Source organism: Bombina bombina, chromosome 8 (genome assembly GCF_027579735.1).
Source record: "Bombina bombina isolate aBomBom1 chromosome 8, aBomBom1.pri, whole genome shotgun sequence".
In the NCBI taxonomy this organism is placed as follows: Eukaryota; Metazoa; Chordata; class Amphibia; order Anura; family Bombinatoridae; genus Bombina; species Bombina bombina.
This window is the reverse complement of record NC_069506.1, coordinates 140303591-140316143: the sequence shown is the minus strand read 5'-3', so window position 1 is coordinate 140316143 and position 12553 is coordinate 140303591. Positions and strand designations below refer to the sequence as shown.

Below are 12553 nucleotides of genomic sequence, written 5' to 3'. Positions count from 1 at the left end.
GAGCTACCGAAATTCCCCGCGGTCTTAGTACCGCCAGAAGAGCACCTAGAACCTTTGTGAAGATTCTTGGAGCTTTAGCCAATCCGAATGGAAGAGCTACAAACTGGTAATGCCTGTCTAGAAAGGCAAACCTTAGATACCGGTAATGATCTTTGTGGATCGGTATGTGAAGGTAAGCATCCTTTAAATCCACTGTGGTCATGTATTGACCTTCTTGGATCATGGGTAAAATTGTCCGAATAGTCTCCATTTTGAACGATGGAACTCTTAGGAATTTGTTTAGGATCTTTAAATCCAGGATTGGTCTGAAAGTTCCCTCTTTTTTGGGAACCACAAACAGATTTGAGTAAAACCCTTGTCCCTGTTCCGATCGTGGAACTGGATGGATTACTCCCATTAACAACAGCTCTTGTACGCAGCGTAGAAACGCTTCTTTCTTTGTTTGTTGACAACCTTGACAGATGAAATCTCTCTCTTGGAGGAGAGTATTTGAAGTCCAGAAGGTATCCCTGAGAAATTATCTCTAGCGCCCAGGGATCCTGGACATCTCTTGCCCAAGCCTGGGCGAAGAGAGAAAGTCTGCCCCCCACTAGATCCGATCCCGGATCGGGGGCCCTCAATTCATGCTGTTTTAGTGGCAGCAGCAGGTTTCCTGGCCTGCTTGCCCTTGTTCCAGGACTGGTTAGGTCTCCAGCCTTGTCTGAAGCGAGCACCAGATCCTTCTTGTTTTGGAGCAGTGGAAGTTGATGCTGCTCCTGCTTTGAAATTCCGAAAGGAACGAAAATTAGACTGTCTAGCCTTAGGTCTGGCTTTGTCTTGAGGCAGGGCGTGGCCCTTACCTCCTGTAATGTCAGCGATAATTTCTTTCAAACCGGGCCCAAATAAGGTCTGCCCTTTGAAAGGTATATTAAGTAATTTGGACTTAGAAGTTACATCAGCTGACCAGGATTTTAGCCACAGTGCCCTGCGCGCCTGAATGGCGAATCCGGAATTCTTAGCCGTAAGTTTAGTTAAATGTACTACGGCTTCCGAAATGAATGAATTAGCTAGCTTAAGTATTCTAAGCCTGTCCGAAATGTTGTCCAGCGTAGCTGAAGTAAGGTTCTCTTCCAGAGACTCAATCCAGAATGCCGCTGCAGCCGAGACCGGCGCAATGCATGCAAGGGGTTGCAATATAAAACCTTGTTGAACAAACATTTTCTTAAGGTAACCCTCTAACTTTTTATCCATTGGATCTGAAAAGGCACAGCTATCCTCCACCGGGATAGTGGTACGCTTAGCTAAAGTAGAAACTGCTCCCTCCACCTTAGGGACCGTTTGCCATAAGTCCCGTGTGGCGGTGTCTATTGGAAACACCTTTCTAAATATCGGAGGGGGTGAGAACGGCACACCGGGTCTATCCCACTCCTTAGTAATAATTTCAGTTAGTCTCTTAGGTATAGGAAAAACGTCAGTACTTGTTGGTACAGCAAAATATTTATCCAACCTACACATTTTCTCTGGTATTGCAACTGTGTTACAATCATTCAGAGCCGCTAACACCTCCCCTAGTAATACACGGAGGTTTTCCAGCTTAAATTTAAAATTTGAAATATCTGAATCCAATCTGTTTGGATCAGAACCGTCAGCCGCAGAATGAAGCTCTCCGTCCTCATGCTCTGCAAGTTGTGACGCAGTATCTGACATGGTCCTAGCATTATCAGCGCACTCTGTTCTCACCCCAGAGTAATCACGCTTGCCTCTTAGTTCTGGTAATTTAGCCAAAACTTCCGTCATAACAGTAGCCATATCTTGTAATGTTATTTGTAATGGCCGCCCAGATGTACTGGGTGCCACCATATCGCGCACCTCCAGGGCGGGAGATGCAGGTACTGTCACGTGAGGCGAGTTAGTCGGCATAACTCTCCCCTCGTTGTTTGGTGAAATTTGTTCAATTTGTACAGATTGACTTTTATTTAAAGTAGCATCAATACAGTTAGTACATAAATTTCTATTGGGCTCCACTTTGGCGTTATTACAAATAGTACAGGTCTCATCCTCTGAATCAGACATGTTTAACACACTAGCAACTAAACTTGCAACTTGGAAATATTATTCAAATAAATACAATGAAAAAGCGTACTGTGCCTAAGAAGCACAGAAGATATATAACAGTTGAAATCAAATAAACTTTGCAAAACAAAACACAATTTTAGCAAAGGCTTGTTCCCATTAGCAAAGAATAACTAACCCTGATGGCATAAAAAAGTTAAAGAATAAACGTTTCTTTATCACAGTCAACTACAATCTCACAGCTCTGTTAGATTACTTCCCTCAAACAAGCTTTGAAGACCCCTGAGTTCTGTAGAGATAAACCGGAACATGCAGGAAAAAACAATGAGCTTCTGACTGAAATTTTTGATGCGTAGCAAAAGCGCCAAAAAAAGGTCCCTCCCCCTCACACACAACAGTGAGAGAGATCAGTAAACTGTCATAATTAGATAAAGCAACTGCCAAGTGGAAAAATAGTGCCCAAACATTTTATTCACCCAGTACCTCAGAAAATGAAAACGATTTTACATTCCAGCAAAAACGTTTAACATAAATTAGTAAAAAACCAAATAGGCTAGAGATTATATACACAGTGTAATTCTAGTGAAGTACCATTCCCCAGAATACTCAAATTTAAAAAATACATACATGATATTATGTCGGTATGGCAGGATTTTCTCATCAATTCCATTGTCAGAAAATAAAAACTGCTACATACCTCTTTGCAGATTAAACTGCCCGCTGTCCCCTGATCTGAAGTTTACCTCTCCTCAGATGGCTGAGAAACAGCAATATGATCTTAACTACTCCGGCTAAAATCATAGTAAAAAACTCTGGTAGATTCTTCTTCAAATTCTACCAGAGAAGGAATAACACACTCCGGTGCTATTAAAAAATAACAAACTTTTGATTGAAGAAATAAAACTAAATAAAATCACCATAGTCCTCTCACACATCCCATCTAGTCGTTGGGTGCAAGAGAATGACTGGGAGTGACGTAGAGGGGAGGAGCTATATGCAGCTCTGCTGGGTGAATCCTCTTGCACTTCCTGTTGGGGAGGAGTAATATCCCAGAAGTAATGATGACCCGTGGACTGATCACACTTAACAGAAGAAAACAAATTATGCTTACCTGATAATTTAATTTCCATCTGTGGAAGGAGAGTCCACTGCTTCATTCATTACTTGTGGGAATTAAGAACCTGGCCACCAGGAGGAGGCAAAGACACCCCAGCCAAAGGCTTAAATACCTCCCTCACTCCCCTCTGTCATTCTGCCCAAGGGAACAAGGAACAGTAGGAGAAATATCAGGGTATAATTGGTACCAGAAAAACAACACTAAATTAAGGTCCGCCCACTGGAGTAAACGGGCGGGAGCAGTGGACTCTCCTCCCACAGATGGAAATTAAATTAGCAGGCAAGCATAATTTATGTTATCCAATGGGAGGAGAGTCTATTGCTTCATTCATTACTTGTGGGAGCAAATACCCAAGCTCTAGAGGACACTGAATGAACAAAAAATGTTCACCACAGCCACAGCCTGCAGAACCTTTCTCCCAAAAACCGCTTCCGCCGAAGCAAAGACATCCAATTTGTAAAACTTTGTAAAAGTATGTAAGGAGGACCAAGTAGCCCCTTACAAATCTGCTCCAGAGGCCTTGTTCTTAAAGGCCCAAGAAGAGGCCTCTTTAGTTGAGTGAGCCGTAATCCTTTGAGGAGGCTTAAGTCCCGCTGTCTCATAGGTCAAACTGATAATGCTCCTCAACCAAAAAGACAGAAGTGGAAGAGGCCTTCTGCCCCCTACGCTTCCCTGAATACACCACAAATAAGGATGAAGTCTGTCTGAAATCTTTTGTGGCTTGAAGATAAAACTTCCAAGGCTCAAACCACATCCAAGTTATGCAGTAACCTTTCCTTCTTTCCTTAGACGAAGGAGGATTAGGACACAAGGAAGGAACTACTATCTCCTGATTGATGTTACGATCTGACACCACCTTGGGAAGAAATCCCAACCCAGTATGAAGCACAGCCTTATCAGCGTGAAAAAACAGGTAAGGGGGCTCAGAATGCAAGGCCGCTAACTCAGAGACCCTGTGAGCCGATGCAATAGCCAGAAGAAATAGAACCTTCCAGGAAAGAATCTTAATGTCAAGCGCATGCATAGTCTCAAACGGAGCCCTCTGCAAAACCTTAAGAACCAAGTGTAAACTCTGAGGAGCAGAATTTCTAAAAACAGGTCTGATCATAGACAGAGCCTGAACAAAGGACTGAATATCTTGAAGCTCCGCCGCTAGCTACTTGTGTAACAGCACTGACAATGCTGAAATCTGTCCCCATGAGGAACTGGCGGCAAGACCCTTATCTAGTCCATCCTGGAGAAAGGGCAGAATCCTGTATACCCTTAACATTGTGCTAGGGATATCCCCGTTCCCCGCACCAGGATAAGAAGGTCATTCACACCTTATGATAGATGCAACGAATGACCGGCTTCCTGGCCTGGATGAGAGTATCAATTATTCTCTCAGAAAAACCTCTCTTAGCCAAGACTAGGTGTTTGATCTCCACGCAGTCAGCCTCAGAGAATCGAGATTTTGGTACAGGAAAGGACCCTGAAACAGCAGATCTCTGTGCCAGGGTAACCTCCATGGAGGAGACTATGACATCCCCACCAGATCCGCAAACCACGTCCTCCGTGGCCACAACGGAGTAATCAGAATGGTCGAAGCTTGCTCCTGTTTGATGCGTGCCACCACTCGAGGAAGAAGAGGCAACAGAGGAAATATGTAAATTAGTTTGAACTCCCAAGGCACCACTAAGCCATCTATCAGCTCTGCCTGTGGGTCCCTGGACCGCGACCCATATCTGGATAGCTTGAAGTTGAGTCTGAACGCCATGAGGTCTTTTTCCGGCGTCCCCCATCTGTTGCAGATCTCTGTAAACGCCTTGGGATGGAGAGACCATTCCCCTGGATGAAACTACTGTCTGCTGAGAAAGTCCGCTTCCCAGTTGTCCACACCCGGAATGTGGATCGCTGAGAGCGAACAATTGTGAGTCTCTGCCCATTCCAGAATCCGAGATACTTCTCTTATGGCTAGGGAGCTTCTCGTCCTCCCCCTAATGGTTTATGGAAGCCACCAAGGTAATGCTGTCTGACTGGAATCTGAACGACCCCAGGTAGGGCCAAGCCCTCAGAGCATTGAATATTGCTCGAAGTTCCAGAATATTTATTAGTAGAGTCGACTCCTCTCGATTCCACCTGCCCTGTGCCTTCTGGCACCCAAACAGCTCCCGATCCTGATAGACTTGCGTCTGTGGTCACAATCTCCCAGGATGGCCTCAAGAAGGATGTCCCCTGGGCCCAATCACCTTCATACACCTGGCCACAGATGGCCTTGAGGAGGTCTGAAGGGAAAGACAGTTGGACGCAATCTTGGAACGTCTCTGATCTGTCAAGAATATCTTCATAAATATGGAATCTATTATCGTACACAGGAACTCCACCCTGTTGCTGGGAACCAGATAACTCTTTCCTTAGTTTATCTTCCATCCATGGGATAGAAGGAGAAGAAGAGCCCTCGAATGGTCCTCCGTAAGACTGCAGGACGGAGCCTGGACCAGAATATTTTCCAGATAAGGAGCCACAGCAATACCTCTGGCTCTCGCTACTGTGAGAAGCGCCCCCAGAACCTTCGTAAAGACCCTTGGGGCAGTCGCCAGACTGAACGGTAGGGCCACAAACTGGAAGTGTTGGTCCAGAAATGCGAATCTTAGGAACCCGACGTGGTCCTTGTGGATTGGCACATGAAGGTAGGCATCCTTCAAGTCATAAATTGCCCTTCTTAAACTAGGGGCAGGATCGATCTGACCGTCTCCATTTTGAACGATGGAACTGACAGAAACAGGTTTAGGCACTTTAGGTCCAGAATTGGGCAAAACGTGCCCTCCTTCTTTGGGACCATGAAAAGGTTTGAATAGTACCCTAGACCTCTTTCTGCTAGAGGCACTGGAACGATTACTCTGAGAGATGAGAGATCCCTCACGCACTCTAGAAAGGCGTCTCTCTTCTCTGGTCTTGAGGATAGATTTGACAGGAGGAATCTGCCCCTGGGCGGATGAGTCCTGAACCCTATCCTGTAACCCTGGATGATAACCTCCAGAACCCAAGGATCCTGGACGTCTTTCATCCAAGCCTCTGCGAACAGAGATAGTCTGCCCCCTACGCGATCAAGTGATGGATCAGGGGTCGCCCCTTCATGCTGATTTGGTCTCGGCTGGCTTCTTGCTCTGCTTGGACTTGTTCCAAGATTGAGCTGGCTTCCAAGATCCCTTGGACTACTCGGTCTTTGCAGCAGGCTGCTTGCGTTGAAACCTGTCCGAACGAAAGGAACGAAAAGTAGAGCCCTTAGGCTTATTCTTCTTATCCTGCGGAAGGAAAGTACTCTTGCCTCCCGTGACCATGGATATGATAGAGTCCAGGCCTAGACCAAAAAGAACTTTCCCCTGAAACGGAAGGGATAGTAATCTAGACTTGGAAGTCATGTCAGCAGACCACGACTTTAACCATAGAGCCCTGCCGGCTAGAACAGAGAAGACCAATGTTTTGGCATTCAGGCAAATAACCTGCATGTTTGCATCACGGATAAAAGAGTTAGCTACCCTTAAGGCCTTAATCTTTTCCTATATCTCCTCGAGGGGAGTCTCCACCTTGACCATAGCTGACAGTGCGTAAAACCAATAGGTAGAAGCACCAGCCACCTCAGCAATCGCCGCTGCAGGTTGGAAAACAAACACTGAGTTGGAACATCTTTCTCAACATGGATTCTAACTTCTTATCCATGTGCTCTTTGAATGATTAACTATCCTCGAGGGGAATAGTCGTACGCTTAGCGAGCGTGGAGATAGCTCCATCCACCTTAGGAATGGCCCCCCATAGCTCAAGCTGAGAGTCCGGAAGGGGAAACAGCTTTTTAAAAGAGGCAGAGGGAGAAAAGGACGAGTCAAGTTTCTCCCACTCATTGTTAATAATTGTAGCCATCTTCACGGGAACTGGGAAGGTCTGGGGCACCACCCTGTCCTCGTAAATCCTATCTAACTTAGGGATCGAAGGTTCATCCGGAAGCTTCGTTCTGGAACCTCCAACGTAGCAAGCACTTCTTTCATTAAAAAGCGCAAATACTCCATCTTAAACGTGAAATCTGGCTCCTCTGAAGTCGGAAGACTAGAAGACGCCGATTCCGTCCCAAAGAGAGCACACTACGACGAGTCGGAGGCGTCCTCCTCATCGGATAATCTCTGAAACATCCAACGGAGTAGATGACCCCTGGGACGGAAGGCTATGTCTTTCCCTTTGCTTGCGCTTCGCAGGACGAGGTAGGGCATTGAAGGGAGCAGAAACCACCTCTTGCAACTGGGCAGCGAAATCTGGCGGCCACAAGGCCCCTCCCGCGGGAGGATTAGTAGGGCCATGGGGAGCTACATGTGTAATCTGAGATGAATGTTGGGAACGCACCTCGCGGGACAGAGAACCCTCAGAGGTGGAGGGCTCAGTAGTACTAAATGTCTTATTTTTTTCAGATATTGTAATCTTATCAAAGCATGTGGAACACAGTTGAGCAGGCGGATCATCCTGTACCTCCTCACAATAAACACAAGTATTAGATTTGATTAAAGAGGGAATATCCTCTAGCATATCAGTCCTCCATAGCTTGCGCCTTTAATACGGACTGAGATAGATTAAATGGCACCTTTATACACCAATGGCCGGGGCACTCACCAGCTCCTATGCTGGACCACGGAGAAACCGTTACGTCTCCCGCAAATGTCGATCAGGAAAAAGGAAGTTGAAGAGGCCACACCCAGTCACATGGACCTGTACTATAGAGAAAACGTGCCAAAGAAACAGGCCGCACCGATCTACATCTGACGGTTCACACATTGCTAGAGCCTCATCTCACACATGACGTAGCATTAACACAAATATTTTATGCATAAATCCCCCCCCTGTTCAATAATTCCCTTTCCAGGGATATCAACCCTTAATTCTATACAGATAAAAGGAGACACACTGTGATCCTGTGTTCTTGCGTTATCATACGAGTATAAATGAAACAATCTTACCAGAATCCATGTTGTGGAACAGGAACACAGCCCTTCAAGTGCGACAGGTTAGTAGCATCGCTCCTGACATGGACTTGAGTGAATAAAGGAAGGCAGCGAGACTCGTCAACACTGATTGCCAAGGAGCTGTTAACATGAGTCGGGATGGTTTCGCAGAGACGACACTCCCTGCATCTCCGGACTCTTAACATTCATCCATGCTCTCACTGAGAGGCTGACAGGATTACTTAAAACTCCAGTCCCATTTTGAAGAGTACTACCCTCCATAAGAGACTACTTCTAATCTTCCGGCACTTCTCTGCCAACCTCCTGTGACGAAAGGCAAAGAATGACTGGAGGATGAGGGGAGTGGGGGAGGTATTTAAGCCTTTGGCTGGGGTGTCTTTGCCTCCTCCTGGTGGCCAGGTTCTTAATTCCCACAAGTAATGAATGATGCAATGGACTCTCCTCTCATTAAGATAGAAATTGTATTTGCTTTATCTGAATCACGAAAGAAACATTTTGGGTTTCATGTCCCTTTAAGTTTTGAAGTTGCTAGATGTGATAAATCATGGACTTTAACCACCTGATGAAAGAAATCAGGTAAGCAGAAAGCTCAAACTTTTCTGGCAGAGGAAATAGCCAAGAGAAAGAGAACCTTCAAAGACAACAGTTAAATATCCAGACCATTAATAGGTTCAAATTGCTAAACCTGAAGAACAGTTGTGGGCCTCCGCCCATTCCAGAATCCAAGATACTTCCCTCATTGCTAGGGAGCTTCTCGTTCCCCCCTGATGGTTGATGTAAGCCACCGAGGTTATGTTGTCTGACTGGAATCAGATAAATTGGGACGAACCCAGAAGAGGCCAAGCCTTCAGAGCATTGAAGATTGCTCGAAGTTCCAAAATGTTTATCGGGAGAAGAGATTCCCCTCGAGTCCACAGGCCCTGTGTCTTCCTGGCACCCCAAACAGCTCCCCATCCTGATAGACTCGCGTCCGTAGTCAAAATCTCCCAGGATGGTCTCAAGAAGGATTGTCCCTTGGGACAGGTGATCTGGACAGAGCCACCAAGAGAGCGATTCTCTCGACACAGTCTCACAATATAATATTGTGGTTAGCCATTTCAGACTATGGCATGGAAATAATACATCTCTGATAAGGCTTAGATCACTAATCAAAAATAAGACATGAAGAAAAACTTGTATCTAGAATTTAAAAATAAATTAAAAAATTCTGATTCACAAACCCTTATTTCAAATGCAGTAACAAATCTTTAAAGGGACGGACAGTAAACACCTTGATATTACAAGACATTTCAGTTTTTATAAAACATAGAAAAATATAAATGTTTTTAAAACAAACTCCACCCACCATTTGCTGTATTTGGAGGAGCCAATCCCAATCTGGGCTTTAGTCTGCAAACAACAAGGCTAGCCACGGTCATAATGTTAGTATAAAGTAAATTATTTTGAAGTTATCAGTTAAAGCCAATTAGCGAACAATTTGCAGTAGGGTAGCCTAGATAAGTCAAAAGGGTACATTTCAAGTTCAGGGAATAGGAAACGCCTCAATTTTCATAGCTAAATTACATGAAAAAGGTGCAAAATAAATACTGAAAGTACATTGCAAACCAAATATTTTACATAAAAAAATCCCACTGTGTTTACAGTCCTTTTATTTATTTTTTAGCTATTTTAATTCAATCAGTCTGACACTAGGACTACTACCTTAAGATTTCTTTTTCTCAAAGTTAAGAACAGATTTAGGAGAACTGGCCTAAAGATGTTATAACATTTTTTTTTTTTTTTGAAGAAACCAATTATCTAACTAGACATTATTTCCCTTATGCTCTCATGGAAACACATCCACTAACGGTGGGTGAATACCAGTGTATTCTATATGAAACCAAAGCAGATAGAAGAAAATCTACTTATTAGGACTATGGAAGAGGTGTCTGCAAAACACAAGATAATCAATAAGTACCATGAAGTACCATGAAAGAAAAAATGGTGCTGCAACCTTTTCCATCTCTATGAGGCTGTAGAGGTTGAGGAGTCGGATTGCCTTTTATCAATTCCCTCTTTAATCTAATTTATTACTAAGAAAGGAAAACTAATTTATTACTAAGAAAGGAAAACCAATTAGGAGACAGCTAAAAAATGTATAACTGTGAAACAAGAATAGAAAAACAGCAGTATTGTAAAAAAAAGATCATTTCAAGAAACCATTGCAAAAAATATGTGAAGACAAAATTAGTAAATTACTTGCTTACTTTTAACCAGTTGTGAGATCGCTTTGCTATTTCATAAGTGGCATCTTGCTCCAATGTCTTCACCATTAGTCCTTCACATGAATCTAGCAAAGAACACATAATTAGCTACATAATCTAAGCAGAATATTAATTTAGAAAGGCAAAATTATATTTCTGATACTACCTCTAATGGACTGTTCAAGAAATTCTGATATCTCATCAGTGTTTGAAGTATCCATGGAGGTAGCAAACATGAACTCTCCCTCTGTCGCCACAAATGATTCCAGCAAAAGCTGCCGTCGTTTAGCAAAGGTCTCCTTAACCAGCGACTGGGAAAAAAAAGTGTAATTAACAGTCTTGTGCAGCAAATACAATACCATCTACTCACCCCAGATGTACATCAGAGGGTGATGGGGCAAGCAGACCAGGATCACTTCCCCACTGTGCAACCAAAATGTATGCTTACCTGATAAATTAATAACACCCAAAATAACAGATCTTTTAATCCCTCCCACTATTACATAAACACTCAGTCATACATATGGACAAGAGAAATGATCAATTAGAAAAGCAGTAAAGTGAAAGCAGGGTAAATGAAGTACAAACCGGCACTACCGCCAACTGTACAATTTTTTTTTTTTTTTTTAAAAGCGTGGGCCTTGAGGACTCTCACCACCATGAAATAATTAATTCATCAGTTAAGTATACATTTTATTTTCTATAATAAGATAGTGCAAGTCCACGAGCCATCACATGTGGGATCCTATACCGAAGCAGTGAACCACAATTTCCTTATTAATGTTATCCGAAGATACTACCTTAGATTGGAAAGAAACATAATTTATGCTTACCTGATAAATTTATTTCTCTTGTAGTGTATCCAGTCCACGGAACAACTTTATCTGAATGAAAGATCAGATAAGGAGAATCACAATGTAAGGCAGATAACTCCGAGACTCTTCGAGCCGAGGAAATAGCCATCAGAAAGAGAACTTTCCATGAAAGAAGTTTGATATCAATAGAATGAAGGGGTTCAAACGGAACCCCTTGAAGAACTTTAAGAACCAAGTTTAAGCTCCATGGAGGAGCAACAGGTTTAAACACAGGCTTAATTCTAACTAAAGCCTGACAAAATGCCTGAACGTCTGGAACTTCTGCCAGACGCTTGTGTAAAAGAATAGACAGAGCAGAAATCTGTCCCTTTAAAGAACTAGCTGATAATCCTTTGTCCAAACCCTCTTGGAGGAAGGACAACATCCTAGGAATCCTAACCCTACTCCATGAGTAATTCTTGGATTCACACCAATGAAGATATTTACGCCATATCTTGTGGTAAATTTTCCTGGCGACAGGCTTTCCTGCCTGTATTAAGGTATCAATTACTGACTCGGAGAAGCCACGCTTTGATAGGATCTAGCGTTCAATCTCCATGCAGTCAGTCTCAGAGAAAGTAGATTCGGATGATTGAAAGGACCTTGTATTAGAAGGTCTTGTCTCAGAGGCAGAGTCCATGGTGGAAAGGATGACATGTCCACTAGGTCTGCATACCAGGTCCTGCGTGGCCACGCAGGCGCTATCAATATAACCGATGCTCTTTCCTGTCTGATTTTGGCAATCAGACGAGGGAGCAGAGGAAACGGTGGAAACACATAAGCCAGGTTGAAGAACCAAGGGGCTGCTAGAGCATCTATCAGTGCTGCTTCTGGGTCCCTGGACCTGGATCCGTAACAAGGAAGCTTGGCGTTCTGGCGAGACGCCATGAGATCCAATTCTGGTTTGCCCCAACGGAGAACCAATTGAGCAAACACCTCCGGATGAAGTTCCCATTACCCCGGATGAAAAGTCTGACGACTTAGAAAATCCGCCTCCCAGTTCTCTACACCTGGGAAATGGATCGCTGACAGGTGGAAAGAGTGAGTCTCTGCCCAGCGAATTATCTTGGAGACTTCTGACATCGCTAGGGAACTCCTGGTTCCCCCTTGATGGTTGATGTAAGCCACAGTCGTGATGTTGTCCGACTGAAATCTGATGAACCTCAGTGTTGCTAGCTGAGGCCAAGCCAGAAGAGCATTGAATATTGCTCTTAACTCCAGAATATTTATTGGGAGGAGTTTCTCCTCCTGAGTCCATGAACCCTGAGCCTTCAGGGAGTTCCAGACTGCACTCCAACCTAG

General features: G+C 44.0%; 1 protein-coding gene across 1 annotated transcript in view; it reads right to left on the bottom strand.

The window, feature by feature from the left end:
- LOC128638893 (DNA ligase 1) overlaps window positions 1-12553 on the bottom strand; it is a gene marked incomplete in the record, with an annotated part of 517030 nt that overhangs the window by 81280 nt on the left and 423197 nt on the right. Inside the window, 2 exon segments of the mRNA XM_053691021.1 lie at window positions 10401-10483; window positions 10564-10708. Of these exon segments, the coding sequence (XP_053546996.1) occupies window positions 10401-10483; window positions 10564-10708 (228 nt within the window).